Below are 17,127 nucleotides of genomic sequence, written 5' to 3' on the forward strand. Positions count from 1 at the left end.
GGCCTGTCCCCACACTTCAAAGGCACAACTGAACATCTGACACCACCAACTCAGTACACTTCTGGACCTGTGACTACTCTGCGGGAAGAAGAACTGCTGTGCTGAAAGGACTGCTACTCTGCTGGACTTCTGATTAGCTGGACTCTGCCTTGCTGTGCCCTTGCCTTGCTGGGCTGCCCTGTTGCCTGGTGTTTCCCTGACTGGGTAAGTAGGACTGGATCTATATCACGGGACTCCAGAGTGTCTCCAAGGGCTTGCTCATGGACCCAACACATTGCAGCAGTTGCGTGGACAAATTTGGTGCAACACCTCAACCGTGTGAGGATCTTTGACACATCTTGTGCTGCCACAAGGACTGAGGTACCTATACTCAGAGGGCCCCGCATGAAACCTGTATTCGACCTGCGCTCCATCACAGGCAGCCTGAACTTTTGACTTTGTCCCAGTCCTAGCACAAGAAAGTAACTCTTTGTTCCGTATTTGCTTCAAAGCGCTACACTTGCCTTAAGGCTGTAAAATTCATAACTCGACTTCTACTAGACAGATTATTGTCATTTTTGTCTTGTTTTATTTATAAAATCATGATCTATTTTTTAAGCTTTTTGTGGTTTTCCCACTGTGTTGTTGTTTAGGTATTGCACAAATACTTTTCACATTTCCTCTTAAGTTCTGCTCTGCACCAAACTAACATAGGTTGAGCACATGATAATTTAGGGTAAGTTGTGCCTTACCCTGACAAGGATGGGGGTCCCTGCTTGGACAGGATGCATACCTCTGCCAACTGGAGACCCAATTTCCAACAATGCTATTCTTGCGTTTAGCAAACAGGACTTTTAAAACCAACTATGATAGAAAATACAGCTAATCTTAAACGTGTTGACCTGGCATAGAGCTAACAAACCTCCCTTCAGACTTCCACCTTCAAATTATACCTTTTTTTAAAATCTCTGTTGGCCACAGAGAATAATTTCTAATACTTGGTTCTCCTACTGTGATACTATTTTTTTTTATCTAAGGCTGATTGGTTCGTATTTGAATACTGTAAATTCCCCCTCCCAAACTGTGCTGATATTCAGTCTCTACACCACGTCAACAGAACATAAATACACAGTAATAAAGGATAACAGATATTCACAGTCAGTCATGATTATGAGGACAAGTGAAATTAGTTAAATAATATGGAGAGCAAGGAAACAGGAATAATAGTTTTGTACTTTAGAGAAGTATTGAAAATGAAAAAAAAAGATCAATAATTAAGAAGTGAGGAAAATAGACTGTGACATATAAACATCGATAAAACAGATGATTAGCTACACATTATGGTAACGGTTAGACGCTAGTTTATCAGAGCATAGCACCCAAATTAGGAAACAGAGTTCAAGGCTGTAGGTCCTGATCTTGAACCAGCTGTCGATATCAATGTATCTGCAAAAATCTGCACAATCATACAAGTTTAATATCGCTTGAAATCATGGAAAGTTGGTTGCCAATTATTGTACATGTATTTTTTATCATCACAGTTGAGTTAGTGGGGTGAATTGCAGGTACAATTTTTTTATCTAAATGATGAAATAAAGAAATTGCATAATAAACCGGGTGTAAAATTTCATAAATTATTAATAATTCAAATTGCAGAACCAGTGCTATTTTTAGTGTGAAACTACATATAAGACTGCATTTTGCCTGCATTAACACCATCACAATGATATAAAATGTATTACTGATATACTTTTTTGGTAAAATAAAGCATTAATATGTACTTTTCAAGCGATTTAAAGTTCAAAATCTACCATACCTGTTGGCCTTTGCAGGTTTTTTTGTACAATTGTTCTTCTCATCGAACCATCCATGGCAGCTTCTTCTATGTGTGAATGGTCCCCAATGACTGTCCAATACATCATTCTAAAATACACAAAATTTAGGTTGACACATGACATTCAACTCTAGTTAGAACAACAGGCAAAAAGTTTTCATGAGGTATTTCCAAAATGGTGAGCAAAAACCTTTGAGTAACTTAAAACTGCAAGGCCCGCACCTAAAGAAGCATTCACACTTGACTTTGCAGCAGCATGATAACTTCTTAAGAAAGTGTTTAGGAACACATCATTTAGGTTGCAAGACTGGTTATGCGCAACGCTCTGAAAATGTATTCCTGCTAACAAAACAGCAATGCGTTTTAGTTTTTAATGTTATTGTACTTGAGCACTGCGCCTTCTTACGGGTCCGAAATATCTTGTTTACTGTTTAACCCTATGTAGGATACAATATCATGATCAGAGTGATCAACGGTGTATCAAGAGCACAGTGGACAGTGTCGCCGGTAATTTTAGGAGGGGGGGGCAGGCGAGAAGCACAATCACAAGGTCCAAGGAGGGTTGGGGCTGCTGCCTTCCCTCATTGGCTGGAGTGAAGGCAGCAGTCCCAACTTTGTAACAGAGTGGGATGGGGTCAGTGAGGCTCCTGACCCCACCTCACTCTGTGATGAGGTGTCACTGATTAACACTCGCCCTGGGCGCTTCAGGGCTTAAACCTGAAGTGCCCAGGTCGAAATCAATGGGTGACGCTTCCACCCGTCACAGAGGCACAGAGTGCCTTGAGGCACTTTTGCTGAACTGAGGAGGTCACACCCATAGGAGCTGTGACCTCTTCAGCCCAGCAAAGTTCAGCTCAGGCAGCCAGGAGTCTGTGCAAAATTGCGCATGTCTCGCTCCTGGCTGCCTGACCTGAAGATAAAAAGTGTCCGCCAGGCTGACCTTTGCTCAGCCTGACAGGCACTATTCATGAGGGGCAAAAGGTGTGGGGGGTGGCCCCTCTGTCCTAAAGGACGGGCCACGGCTGACAGTGGACTGTACTATAAGTGAGGAAATGCCACACCCTGCATCCAGTTAGTAAAGTAAATGACAATCATAACTGGGACATACACCACTGTGCCCCTGTGTCACTGCTCTAGCTGCACCAATGACTATCACGCCCCTGGCAATAGTAATAATTGATAATGCTTACCCTTTTTTGGGGTTAACAGCGATTGCATAAGGCTCTCCTGCGATATTCGAGAGCAAGCGTGTGCAGTTGGGTCCGTTCAGTTGTCCAACGTTGATAGAGTATCTTAAACTAGTCCAATGAGTTGTGTAGTAACTGAACCAGTGCATCCTCGAATGATCCGTCCAATAAATGTTTCCAGCTACCCAATCTACAGCAATATCCCTTGGCCTTTTAAATTCCGGGCACTGAAAATGCATAAATTATAATGTTATTAGATTACAGTTTAACATTTTGTTTTTTTGTATAAATAGATTCTTGGTAGCCTGGAAAGGTTATATAAATCTCATGATTTTAAGAGGCAAGCCGAGGATTCCTACAAAACTCATCCTAGGTAATGTCTAACGACTTTGAATAAGTAGCTTGTGTAAATCCTTGTATAGTGTGTGTGCAGAGACCTACATACCACATACATAAATGGAGGCATGATGAATCAGAGCACCCGCCCACATGCATCCTTGTGCAGATGACCAACACACATACAGCTAAACAATAAAATAAACTATACATTCAGGCGCCCATAGGCTCCCATGAAAAAACAAACAAAGAAACTGAAGGTACCAACTAAAACATACATAGGCACCCCATATGCAGTCAGTCATGTACAGGCAAGCACCACACTCAAAGACATGCATGCACACACAATCATAACAAACACAGTAACAGGTTATACATATTTAAGTACTAAACAATGACAGGTGGATGCAAGAATAAATCGGTTTAATTTTAAAAATATTTTGTTTTTGGGAGAAATGGGGTCTCTAGTTGGCAGAGGTATACACCCTTGTCCAAGTAGGGACCGCAATCCTAGTCAGGGTAAGTCACAACACAAATTATCCTGTGTCTGCCCTCCGGTAGCTTGGCACTGATCAGTGAGGCTTAACTTAGAATGCAATGTGTAAAGTATTTGTGCAGGACATATACAATAACACAGTGAAAACACCACGAAAAACACCACACAGGTTTCGAAAAACAGAGAATATATATCTGACTAAAATACTGATAAACAATGAAAATCCAATGTACACAAGTAAAGTTCTGAGTTTTTAGAAGATTAAACCCAACTAAAGCATCTAGAAACAAAAGTTCCAACTGGGGCTATCACAACGTTGTTGACGAAGTCGTTCGCAAAAATCCAACATCACCAGTGCCACTCTCGGAGTCATATGTACAGGTACAGTACCTTTTAAAAACAAAGAACCAGGACATTACAGGGGGTCAGAAAGAGGCGTCACTAGAGTCAGTTTGGTGTCAGTCCCTCACAGCTTCTGAAGAGATGAGGCGTCGGTTCTGCACTGCGAGGCAGATGGAAGTGAAGCATCAGGTCCGTCTAGATGCAGGGGGAGCTTATACGGCATTGTTGGCAATGCCTTGATTCCTTGTGACCCGGTAGGGTTGCTAGTTCTGGTCCGTCAGGACGTAGTGTATCAACATTGCAGAGTCGTGATGACCCTGAGTGATGTCAGCTGAGTCCGGCAAAGTCAGGCCTGAGTTGCAGGCCACAGTCGGGTTGTGCAGCGAGGTCTACACAGTGGGAGTAGGCTGCGGTATTGCTGGAAGTTGTTCCAGAGTCGCTAGAGTTGGGAAATAGCAAAAACTCAGTAGTTGAAATCTTTACTGTCCCTCAGACTTCAGAACAGAAGTCAAGCTCAACCCAAGCCCTTGGAGAACACTTTTGGGGGAAGGTAGAGTCCTTCCAGCACAGTCAGAGGCCAGCAGGGCAACTCAGGGCAGCGGTCCTTCTCAGCAAAGCAGTCCAGAGAGTCCTTTGGACAGCCAGGTTAGTCTTTTGACAGAGTTCAGGTGCAGGACCAGAAGTGTCTGATTTGGTGGGGCCAGACACCCAGTTTATATACCCAAAAATGCCTTTGAAGTGGGGGAGACTTCAAAGAATGGTTTTGCACAATTTCCCCTTTCAGCCAAGTCCTGTTTGCCAGGGTCCCAGTGGGGGATTATCAGTCCTTTGTGTGGGGCAGGCCACTGGCCTTGGAAATGTAAGTGTGAGGTCCTCCACCCTTCCAGCTCAGGAAGACCCATTCAGTAAGCAAATGAATGCAGATGTGACTGAGTGTCCTGTGTTCATGGTTGTCCAGGTGGAATGCACAAGAGAGCTGTCAACCAGCACAGACCAGATGTGGATTGGAGACAGGCTGTAAGGCACAGATGGTAGTAAGTGCAGTTAAATGCCTACTTTCTAAAAGTAAAATTTCTAAAATAGTAATATGAAATCCAAACTCACCACTAAGCAGAATTTTCTATTACCATTCTGGTCATAGTAAATATGACCTGGTTACTGCTTCCAGATCCGAATCTACAACTCAAAAGTATATGAGGGCAGTCCCAATGCTAGTCTATGAAAGGAGCAGACCTCACAGTAGTGAAAAACAAATTTACTACCAGGGCATGTAAAAGACATAAGTACATGTCCTGCCTTTTACCTACAAAGCATCATGCCCTAGGGGTTACCTAGGGCCTAAGTTAAGGGTAGCTTATATTTATAAAAAGGGGAGATTAAGGCTTGGCAAGTATCTTTAAATCCCAAGTCGAAATGGCAGTGAAACTGATCACACAGGATTTGCAATGGCAGACCTGAGACATGGTTAAGGGGCTACTTATGTTGGTGGCACAATCAGTGCTGCAGGTCCACTAGTAGCATTTAAGTTACAGGCTCTGGTCACATGTAGTGCACTTTACTAGGGACCTACAAGTAAATCAGACATGCCAATTGGATATGTGCCAATGTTACCATGTTTAGGGGAGAGAGCATAAGCACTCAAGCACTGGTTAGTAGTGGCAAAGTGCACAAAGTCCTAAAACCAACAAAAACAGTGTCAGAAAAGTGGAGGGAGGCAGGTAAAAAGTAGAGGGATGATCACCCTAAGGTTGTCAGGTCTAACAAGCGTCCCCCCACCTGAAAGTGGGGAGAGCTACCCAACCCCTTGGAAGCTCTCATCACTAATGCAGAAGAATATGGAGAGACCATCAGTATTGGCGTGGTTAGTCCCCAGGCGATTCTCTACCATAAAGTCCATTCCCTGTAGGGAGATGAACCACCTCAAGAGTTTAGGATTTTCACCCCTCACCTGCATGAGCCATTTGAGGGGCCTGTTGTCTGTCTGAACCCAGAAGTGAGGTATGGTCTCAGCTTCTTTAGTGACCAGACCATAGCAAATGCTTCTCTTTCAATGGCACTCCACCTCTGTTCCCATGGTAGTAACCTCCTACTAATGAAGGCTATTGGTTGGTCTAGGGCCTCCTCATTCAGCTGTGCTATGACTGCTCCTATATGATGCTCTGAAGCACCTGTCTGGACTATGAACTCCTTGGAGTAATCAGGGGCCTTGAGCATGGGTGTCATGCACATGGCTTCCTTGAGAGAATCAAAGGCTTTCTGACAAGCCTTTTTCCAGATCAGCAATCTGGGCTGCTTCATGGTGCCATAATGCTTAACAAAGCTGTTGTAGTAACCAGTGAGGCCTAGAAGGCTCTTACTTCATTTTGAGTTCTAGGTGGTTGCCAGGCCGTTATTGTCTCAATCTTGGCCTGGAGGAGCTGCCCCACCCACAACCTACTAGGTGTTCCAAGTACACAATGGAACCCTTCCCAATCTGGCACTCACTGGTCTTGAAGGTCAGTCCTGCTTGTTGCAGGGCCTGGAGCCCATCATGGAGGTGAAGCAGGAGTTCATCCCTGCTGGCACTGTAGACAGCAATGTCATCTAGATAGGCAGTGCAGAACGAATCCTTACCAGCCAGGATCCCATTCACCAACCATTGGACGGTAGGGGAGCATTCTTCAAACCAAAGGGCATTTCCCGGAACTGGTAATGTCCCTCAGGTGTTGAAAATGCAGACCTTTTTTTTGCCCCATCAGTTAAGGTGATCTGCGAGCACCCTGATGTCAAATCAAAGGACTGAGGAATTTGGTAGTGCCTAGCCTGTCAATGAGCTCATCAGCTTGGGGGATAGGGTGTGTGTCAGTTTTGGTGAAGGATTTGAGACCCTGGTAATCCACAGAGAACCAAGTTCTGGTTTGGCATCCTGTGGGGGAGCCTTTGGTACCAGCAGCACAAGGCTGGACCAGGGACTGCTGGAGGTCTCAATCTCCCCTAGAGCCAGCATCTTGGCAACTTCATCCTTGATGCTGGTCTTCACCCTGTATGACAACTTGTAAATGTTGTTCTTTACAGGGGGACTGTTTCCCGTGTCAATGTCGTGGACACACAGGTGTGTGACTTTACAGGGAGTGCAGAATTATTAGGCAAATGAGTATTTTGACCACATCATCCTCTTTATGCATGTTGTCTTACTCCAAGCTGTATAGGCTCGAAAGCCTACTACCAATTAAGCATATTAGGTGATGTGCATCTCTGTAATGAGAAGGGATGTGGTCTAATGACATCAACACCCTATATCAGGTGTGCATAATTATTAGGCAACTTCCTTTCCTTTGGAAAAATGGGTCAAAAGAAGGACTTGACAGGCTCAGAAAAGTAAAAAATAGTGAGATATCTTGCAGAGGGATGCAGCACTCTTAAAATTGCAAAGCTTCTGAAGCGTGATCATTGAACAATCAAGCGTTTCATTCAAAATAGTCAACAGGGTCGCAAGAAGCGTGTGGAAAAACCAAGGCGCAAAATAACTGCCCATGAACTGAGAAAAGTCAAGCGTGCAGCTGACACGATGCCACTTGCCACCAGTTTGGCCATATTTCAGAGCTGCAACATCACTGGAGTGCCCAAAAGCACAAGGTGTGCAATACTCAGAGACATGGCCAAGGTAAGAAAGGCTGAAAGACGACCACCACTGAACAAGACACACAAGCAGAAACGTCAAGACTGGGCCAAGAAATATCTCAAGACTGATTTTTCTAAGGTTTTATGGACTGATGAAATGAGAGTGAGTCTTGATGGGCCAGATGGATGGGCCCGTGGCTGGATTGGTAAAGGGCAGAGAGCTCCAGTCCGACTCAGACGCCAGTAAGGTGGAGGTGGAGTACTGGTTTGGGCTGGTATCATCAAAGATGAGCTTGTGGGGCCTTTTCGGGTTGAGGATGGAGTCAAGCTCAACTCCCAGTCCTACTGCCAGTTCCTGGAAGACACCTTCTTCAAGCAGTGGTACAGGAAGAAGTCTGCATCCTTCAAGAAAAACATGATTTTCATGCAGGACAATGCTCCATCACACGCGTCCAAGTACTCCATAGCGTGGCTGGCAAGAAAGGGTATAAAAGAAGGAAATCTAATGACATGGCCTCATTGTTCACCTGATCTGAACCCCATTGAGAACCTGTGGTCCATCATCAAATGTGAGATTTACAAGGAGGGAAAACAGTACACCTCTCTGAACAGTGTCTGGGAGGCTGTGGTTGCTGCTGCACGCAATGTTGATGGTGAACAGATCAAAACACTGACAGAATCCATGGATGGCAGGCTTTTGAGTGTCCTTGCAAAGAAAGGTGGCTATATTGGTCACTGATTTGTTTTTGTTTTGTTTTTGAATGTCAGAAATGTATATTTGTGAATGTTGAGATGTTATATTGGTTTCACTGGTAATAATAAATAATTGAAATGGGTATATATTTTTTTTTTGTTAAGTTGCCTAATAATTATGCACACAGAGATATCCCCCTAACATAGCTAAAACTAAAAACAAACTAAAAACTACTTCCAAAAATATTCAGCTTTGATATTAATGAGTTTTTTGGGTTCATTGAGAACATGGTTGTTGTTCAATAATAAAATTAATCCTCAAAAATACAACTTGCCTAATAATTCTGCATTCCCTGTAGGGGTGAGGGAAACAGACAGGAGTACTGCTCTAATAACTGGTATTAGTCACCTTGCTGGTCCAGAGTCAGTGAGTCAGAGAGATTGACACCCTCCACTGACTCATCACCCTCCTGTGCAGAGAGAAGGTTGGGGAGAGGTTCACTCTCCTCCTCCACACCCTTAATCTGTCAGCAGGAGCATGCTGACTTCAGAACTCTCAAAATGAGGCTTCAGTATGTTGACGTGGAGCACCCTTAGGGGGTTTCTAGGGGACTGGATGTCCACTAAGTAAGTGGCCTCACCCTTATGCTCCTTGATCTCACTCTGGGCTCTACCGGTTCCATAACCCACAGTTTTTCTCCAGGTTGAAACACCATCAGAGTAGCCTTCTGGCCGTACCAGCGTTTAATAACCTCTTGAAAGGCCTCAAGGTTGCTCTTGGCCTTTTTCCAGAAGCGGTGTGTCAGGTGTCAGAGGGCCAACATGTAGCTGACCACATCCTGGGGGGTTTCCTGGGAGCTTTCTTTCACACCTAACAGGGTACCCATAGAGAAGCTCAAAGGGATTGAACCCTTTCTGGGGTACCTCTCTATATGAGAAGAGGAGGCATGGTAAGAGGATGTCCCACTTATGCCTCATGGCCTATTGCAGGCCCTTGATCATGTCCTTCAATGTATTGTTAAATCGCTCATGGAGACCATTGGATTGAGGATGATAGGGTGTGGTGAACTTGTAGGTTACACCACACACATCCTACATGGACTTCATGCATGCAGACATGATGTTATTGTCTCTGTCAGACACTGTCTCTTTAGGGAAGTCCACAGGGGAAAAGATCCCCATCAGAGTTCTGGTCACCATCCGTGCAGTTATCGTCTTCAGAGGATTGCCTCTGGGTAGTGGGTGGCATGGTCCACCAAAACCAGGATAAACCTGTTGCCTAAGGCGGTTTTGGCATCCAATGGACCAATGATGTTGATACCAACCCTTTCAAAGGGGTTGCCAATGACAGGGAGTGGGATCAGGGGAGCCTTTAGCTTTTTCCCTGTCTTCCAAATGGCCTGACAGGTGGGACAGAACCTACAGAATGTCTCTGAGACTGTTCGCATTTCAGGCCAATAAAAGTTTGTAACAAGCCTGGCAAAGGTCTAGATTTGCCTGAAATGCCCTGTCAAGGGTATGCCATGAGCCAGGCTCAGTAGGAAGGCCCGGTAAGACCGGGGGGCCACCAGCACACACGTTGCCCCAGTACCCAGAGCCTTTGGCTCAATGTAAAGGAGATCATTCACCCAGTAGATAAGGTGATCTCCAGAGGCTTTACCTGCAGTTTGGGCTGAGGCCTGTTGTCTCAAGCCCTTAAGAGTGGGACATTCCTTCTGCACCTTGCAGAATTCTTCCCTGGTGGGCCCACCCTCAACTTGCCAGCCAGCAAGCTCAGGTAAGTCACCCAGGGTGGCAATGTCCTCCCCGGATGGCCTCAGGGGCCTCCTCCTCAGGGGGGCCATCAACTTCCACTGTTGAAACCTCTGGGACCACTTTCCCGCGCACTTTGCCCCTCTCCTTGGCAGCTGTCTGGGACATTCCTCCAGGCTCCAGAAGCCCTTGACTTCCCTCCTGACAGCCATGGACCGTGTGGTCATGCAGACCCACACAGGCGATCACATCATCTCCAAGTGAGACCTTAGCTCTTCCTCCCTCCAGGTAGTGTGCTCAAGGTCATTGCCTAACAGACAATCTACAGGTATGGCAGGACTCACAACTACTTTTAGAGTACCAGAGACCCTCTCACACTCAAAGGGAACCAGAGTCACCAGAAGATGGCTCTCACGATTGTCAGCGACTATGACTTGGTAGAATGTGTTCGGCAGGACCTGCTCAGCTGAAAGCAGCTGACCCCTGACAGTAGTCATGCTTGCTCCTGTGTCACGCAGAGCCTCCATCCTCTGCCCACTAATGGTGACCCACTGCCTATACTTGGAAGTATGGAAAGACATGTGGGCTTTTGGCACTATTTCAGCCTCCCCCAGGGTCACTAGGATTACCTCTGTCTGTTCCCCAAATATAACTGGGACTTCTTCCTCCCTGAGCACTACACTAGCCAACCCAGGTGTCTGCCCACCAGTGGGGCCTGTTCCCTCTTTGGACATTTGAAGTTGCCCTTACAGTGACCATACTTGGAGCACTCTGCACTTTGGGGTACAAACCTCCCTATCTTATGGTCAACGAACCCTTTTTTTCAGAATCAGACTCAGACTAGTTACCACTGTTCCCTTGGACATTATTTTGGGGGCCCTTTGAGATACTTTATTCTGATACAATAAGAATTGTATTTTTTTTAGGATGTTTTGATTTGATTTTATTATTAAATAATTCGTTTTTCATAATAAAAGGAAGCATTTTTTAAAATTATTTAAAAAAAACCTTAACTTTTGAGAGGGTGTAAGTTCGCAGTAAAAGTCAAGGCTAATACTTCCCCCGAATGGACCAATATTTTGTTCATAGACTTATTTACCCAGGTTCACGGGTTACAGGGTTGCCCCCTTTTTCCTGATATATATGGAGATAGACTATAGGCATTAAATGGCCAAGGAAGGAAAATGCCAACTTTCTAAAGGTGGTGTTTCCAAAATTTTAATTTCAAATCCAACTTCACCATACATTACGATTTCCTATTGAAATTCCGAAGACACTAAACGTGAACCAGTTTCCTGCCCTCATTTTGAAATTACAGTTTCTAAAACTTAATAAGGTAAAACCAATGTTAGTCAATTGGAGAGGTAGGCTTTGCTATAGTGTAAAAGTACGTGTTCTACCTTTTAAATACAAGCAAGCAAATTCTTTATTCAGTAAATGTTCACCACCAAAGATCATATAAATACAGTTACATACAATTATAAATAAGCATTAAAATGTTAAGAAAATAAAATACAATACAAGTATTTGCCTAAAGAAACTAAAATCCAATTTTTTAAAAGGACAACAAATGTGGACATTCCCCTTTAAAATGCTCTTGAACTAATCCTCCACATCACCATTAAAAATCATGAAACTGTAAAAACCACTAGTTCCATTATCAAACCTGTCAATCCTTAGTGCTTGCCTGTATTCTCTGACACCAAGGTTCCGGTATAGTGGTGCAATCCACTTATTTCTCGCTCCACAATAATCAATCAATCAATCAATCAAACAATTTGTAGAGCGCGCTACTCACCTGTGAGGGTCTCAAGGCGCTGGGGGAGGGGAAACGGGGGGGGCAGGGAGGGTCACTGATCGAACAGCCATGTCTTGAGGTTCTTTCTGAAGACCAGTAGGTCTTTGGTTTTGCGAAGTTCGGTGGGGAGGGAGTTCCAGGTTTTGGGGGCAAGGTAGGAGAAAGACCTGCCTCCTGTGGTGCGTTGGATCCAGGGGACTGTGGCTAGGGCAAAGTCGGCTGATCGGAGGTTGCGTGTGGGAATGTGGAAGTTAACTCTTTCATTGAGGTAGGTTGGGCCAGTGTTGTGGAGGGATTTGTGTGCGTGGATGAGGATCTTGGATGTGATTCTCTTGTCTATGGGGAGCCAGTGAAGGGATTTGAGGTGTGGTGAGATTCGTTTGTGGCAGAGGAGGCCAAGGACGAGGCGTGCGGCTGTGTTCTGGATTCTCTGGAGTTTGCGTTTGAGTTTGAGTGTGGTGCCGGCGTAGAGGGCGTTACCGTAGTCCAGTCTGCTGCTGATGAGTGCGTGGGTGACTGTCTTTCTGGTTTCTGGGGGAATCCATTTGAAGGATTTTTTTAGAGTGCTGAGTGTGTGGAAGCAGGAGGAGGTTATAGCATTGATTTGCTGTGTCATGGAGAGGGAGGGGTCGAGGATGATGCCGAGATTGCGTGCGTGGGTTGCGGGGATGGGTGCGGGGCCTAGGGCGGTAGGCCACCAGGAGTCGTCCCATGTGGTTTTGTTGGGGCCGAAGATGATGATCTCGGTTTTGTTTGAGTTGAGCTTGAGGTGGTTAGTGATCATCCAGTTGGCGGTGTCGAGGAAGCGGCGTGTAGGTTGGTTTTGGCGGTGGTGGGGTTGCACCGGAGTGTGCTCGGATGATGTTGGCTAGGGGGATCATGTAGATGTTGAAGAGTGTGGGGTGTTGAGGGAGGACCCTTGGGGGACTCTGCAGGTGATCTTGGTAGTGTTGGAGTGGAAAGGCGGAAGGCGGACTCTCTGGGTCCGGTCGGTGAGGAAGGATGGGAGCCAGTCTAAGTCTTTGTGGCGAATTCCTATGTTGTGGAGGCGTGTGCGGAGTGTGTGGTGGCAGACGGTGTCAAAGGCTGTGGAGACAATAATCAGGGTAAAAAAAAAATACATGCTCAATTGTTCAGCCCTAGACACACAAAACAGACAGAGGGAATCTCTTGATTCTACCATGTGTCCCCATCTGTCTATAAACAATATATATTATTGATAGATCTTCCTAGCAATAAGAGGCTCTATAACATCCAAAAACTGCTCTTTCTGAAAAGTATGTTTTAACATCAAAAAGGCTACTGTCAGTGGGCCCATATTGCTTTGAGATTGTAACAGGCCTACTTGAAACTCCCAGAAGACATTGTTTACTTGCTCCTTGGAGATTGTGCATGCCTCTTCTGGGGCAATCCACAGGTGGTCAAGTCCAATGTACACCAGCGTGGATTTCACATACCTAACCCTAGGAAGGTCTCTTACATCTTGAACAGACAAAACTTCACCAATATCCAGCTGATAGAAGCTTAATTCCAGGGTCATCCATAATCTCCTCCAAAACAGGAGGAGTCACAACCTCGCTACCTGTATAATGTTTTTTAACCCCATGTCCATTTGCAGTGGAAACAGGGGTATGCTAATCGGGAGGCCGATCAGCTGCCTCTTAAAATGGTTTTCAAGAGCAGCTAAAGATGCGACCTTCTTATAACCCTAAAGTTCCACACCATACAAAGCAGATCCAAGTTTTTTACAATAATAGGCCTGAAGCACTGGCGAAATGGGACAAAATTGTGAGGCATTTAGGGGCATATTTATACTCTGTTTGCGCCGGAATTGCGTTGTTTTTTTTACGCAAATCCGACGCAAAGCTAACTCCATATTTATACTTTGGCGTTAGACCAGTCTAGCGCCAAAGATCTTGGAGTTTGCGTCATTTTTTAGCGTGGACACCTACCTTGCGTTAATGATATTCAAGGTAGGCGTTCCCTTCTAAAAAATGACTCCAAGGCATGTGCGCCTTATTTAAACTCCCGTGCAAAAATGACGCATGGGAGTGGGCGGGCTTGAAAAAATGACGTCCAGCCGTTTTTGCGTCATTTTTTAACGCCTGGTCAGGGCAGGCGTTAAGGGACCTGTGGGCTCGGAAGGAGCCCAGAGGTGCCCTCCCATGCCCCCAGGGACACCCCCTGCCACCCTTGCCCACCCCAGGAGGACGCCCAAGGATGGAGGGACCCATCCCAGGGAACTTAAGGTAAGTTCAGGTAAGTTTTTTTTTTTTTTGTGGCATAGGGGGGCCTGATTTGTGCCCCCCTACATGCCACTATGCCCAATGACCATGCCCAGGGGACATAAGTCCCCTGGGCATGGCCATTGGGCAAGGGGGCATGACTCCTGTCTGTGCTAAGACAGGAGTCATTTCTATGGGGGTTGGGAGTAAAAAAAAATGGCGCAAATCGGGTTGAGGCCAATATTTTGCCTCAGACCTGACTTGCCCCATTTTTTGACGCCCAAGCTCCATTTTCCCCTACGCCGGCGCTGCCTGGTGTGGGTCATTTTTTTTTACGTACACCAGTCAGCTGCGCCGGCTAACGTCATTCAATAAATAAGGCGCCCGCATGGCGCTTTGGAATGGCGTTAGCCGGCGTTAAAATTTTTGGCGCACAACTGCGTTGGCGCAGTTGTGCATCAAAAAGTATAAATATGGCCCTAAATACTTTCAACAGTCTCCCACTGGTCTACTCTTGTCTAAGTTTACGCCTGGTAATATCGGTCTGCCAGTGAAACTGTTCATCTAAACCATTCCTAGATATTCAAAAGAGGTCTGAACATGCACCACAGAGCTCCCTCTTAGCACTGGATTTGGTCTAGAGGACTACCAGGGTTTAAACACCATGGGCCGTATTTAGTGACGATCCTGTGGCACTAAGCAGACACCATATTTACAAGGTGGGGTTAAACCACTTTTTGTGGCTTAACCCCACCTTGTAAAAACACCCCCTTCCCACACAGCACAGTGCGTGGAAGGGCCGTGCAATATGTGTTGCAGTGGGTGTGCCATAGCAACACCCATTTCATTTTGACACTGCCTCAGATTTATGAAATCTCATAAACCTGAGACAGCACCAAAATCTAACTCCACCCCCAGAGGTGGCGTCAGCAGGGCGCAACGAGAAGGAATACTTTCATTCTTCCTACTGTTTTTGATTTTTCTATGTGTGCTGCATTCTGCCGCAAGCATAGAAAAAGAGAAATGCCAGAAATGATTGTTTATGTGCGGGAAGGTATCCCTTCCTGCACATAAACAATCATTTGAAAATGACGCTTTGGCACTTCTGTGTGTGCTGCATTGTGTAGCACACACAGAAGTGTCAAAGCACCATTAGTGATTCACACCCCTCAGCACAGACATCCTTCCACAATGGTGCAAGTATGCCTGTGTTGGTGCTGGCAGGTAAATTTAGCACCAGCGCAGGGGAAAACAATCTGGTGTGCCGTATTCCCTTAAATACAGTGCATCCCTACGTTTCTAAAGTGACGCAGTGCGACGCTGCCAATTGTGGTTTTCCTTAAATCTGGCCCCATGTCCTTTGTTTTTGCTAAGTTAATATTCAGGCCTCTAACTTTGCAAAAGCTCTCAAACCTATCACCTTTTTTGAAGTCCCACAGGGGAATTTGAAAGGAGCAATGTCTCATCAGCAAATATCAAGGCAGGCACCCTGAGGTTTGCCAGACAACGTGCATCCCACTCATCTTGATCCACATGTGCTACCCAATCATTTATAACAAGCAAAATACACTACACCCTGCACTCTGGGGTGTATAGGTCCCACCCTGTGGAAGACATTTATGTATTGAAAAGGAGGGTTTGGGCCTGGCCAAAGGTGTACTTTTCAGGTTGAAATGGCAGTTTAAACTGCATACACAGGCAGGAATGGCAGGCCTGAGACAGACATGTTTAAAGGGTGTAATCAGTGCTGAATGCCTACTAGCAGAATTTAATTTATGGTCCTGGGTACATGTAGTACCACTTTAGTAGAGACATTTAAGTAAATTAAATATGCCAATTGAGCATGAACCAATGTTACAATTTTGAAAGGAGGAGCATATGCACTTTAGGACTGGTTAGCAGTGGTACAATTTGGAGACTCCTACAGCGAGCAAAACCGAGGTCAGCAAACATTGAGAAGGAAGGCAAAAGGTTTGGGGAAGACCACCCTAAGGCTGACAGGTCTTACTATAGATATATATTGTCAAGGAGCTCATGTGTAGAATTAAGTATGTCATATGTTCCTACGACTGCAATCTCTTCAATATGGTAGTGATATGCAAAGGAATATAGGTTGCAGATCATCAAACGTATTTCCTCTCAGTCTTTTTTCCATAAATGTCATGATGGAAGAATGAATGGCTGTTTTGTTCTATAAATTATAGAAGAATATATCAAATGGGTTTGCAGGCTGGAAAAAAGTTATCTTTATATGATCATGAAATAGGTTGTAAGGTGTGATCCTCTGTGTCTAATGTAAAAAGAACCCTGCAAATTATGTAATTTGGTATTGTGAGAAAGTGGGTTATTAGTTTGGGTGGATAGTAGTCCCCAAGAAGTAATAATGTCACTATTTCTGTTAAGTCCAGTAAAGGTGTCCGTATTTTTTCCTGAGCTCAACCACTAGAAGTTATGGCGTTGAGCAGAGCGGTTTAACTCATGAAAATGTATAAAGCATTTAGGAGTACTGAAACAATTACAAATTTGAAAACAAAAGAAATGAAAAATCCTAGTCTAGTTTAGGGAAATAGAGAATGTTTTAATGACAAAATAACACCAAAATGATAGAAATCCAATTATATGAATTATAAAAGTTTTAGATAGAAATAGAGTCAAAAAACATAAAGCACCCACATCAGGAAACTGGTCACACTAGATCAAGACACAGATATGTTTTCAGTCTGACTGTGATGGAGAGATGTTTAGATCCAAGGAGCAGGTTTGTCCTTGTATGAAAATTACATCCTCAACATAGACAGCCTTCACCTAAAACTGGCAGTGAACCGGCATTGAAAGAAATGGTTTGATGTAGATTGATTCTGGCATCTAGAAGGAGCTTCAACAAA

At 44.8% G+C, this 17,127-nt stretch overlaps 1 protein-coding gene across 1 annotated transcript in view; it reads right to left on the bottom strand.

The window, feature by feature from the left end:
• The window catches only part of LRP1B (LDL receptor related protein 1B), a 4,500,992-nt gene that overhangs the window by 341,548 nt on the left and 4,142,317 nt on the right, over positions 1 to 17,127 (bottom strand). The window contains exons 79-80 of the mRNA XM_069225083.1: positions 3,004 to 3,227; positions 1,796 to 1,902 (exon numbers count right to left, since the gene is read on the bottom strand). Coding sequence (XP_069081184.1) covers positions 1,796 to 1,902; positions 3,004 to 3,227 — 331 coding nt within the window. The remainder of the gene's footprint in view (positions 1 to 1,795; positions 1,903 to 3,003; positions 3,228 to 17,127) is intronic.

The sequence above is a fragment of the Pleurodeles waltl genome, chromosome 3_1 (genome assembly GCF_031143425.1).
Source record: "Pleurodeles waltl isolate 20211129_DDA chromosome 3_1, aPleWal1.hap1.20221129, whole genome shotgun sequence".
In the NCBI taxonomy this organism is placed as follows: domain Eukaryota; kingdom Metazoa; phylum Chordata; class Amphibia; order Caudata; family Salamandridae; genus Pleurodeles; species Pleurodeles waltl.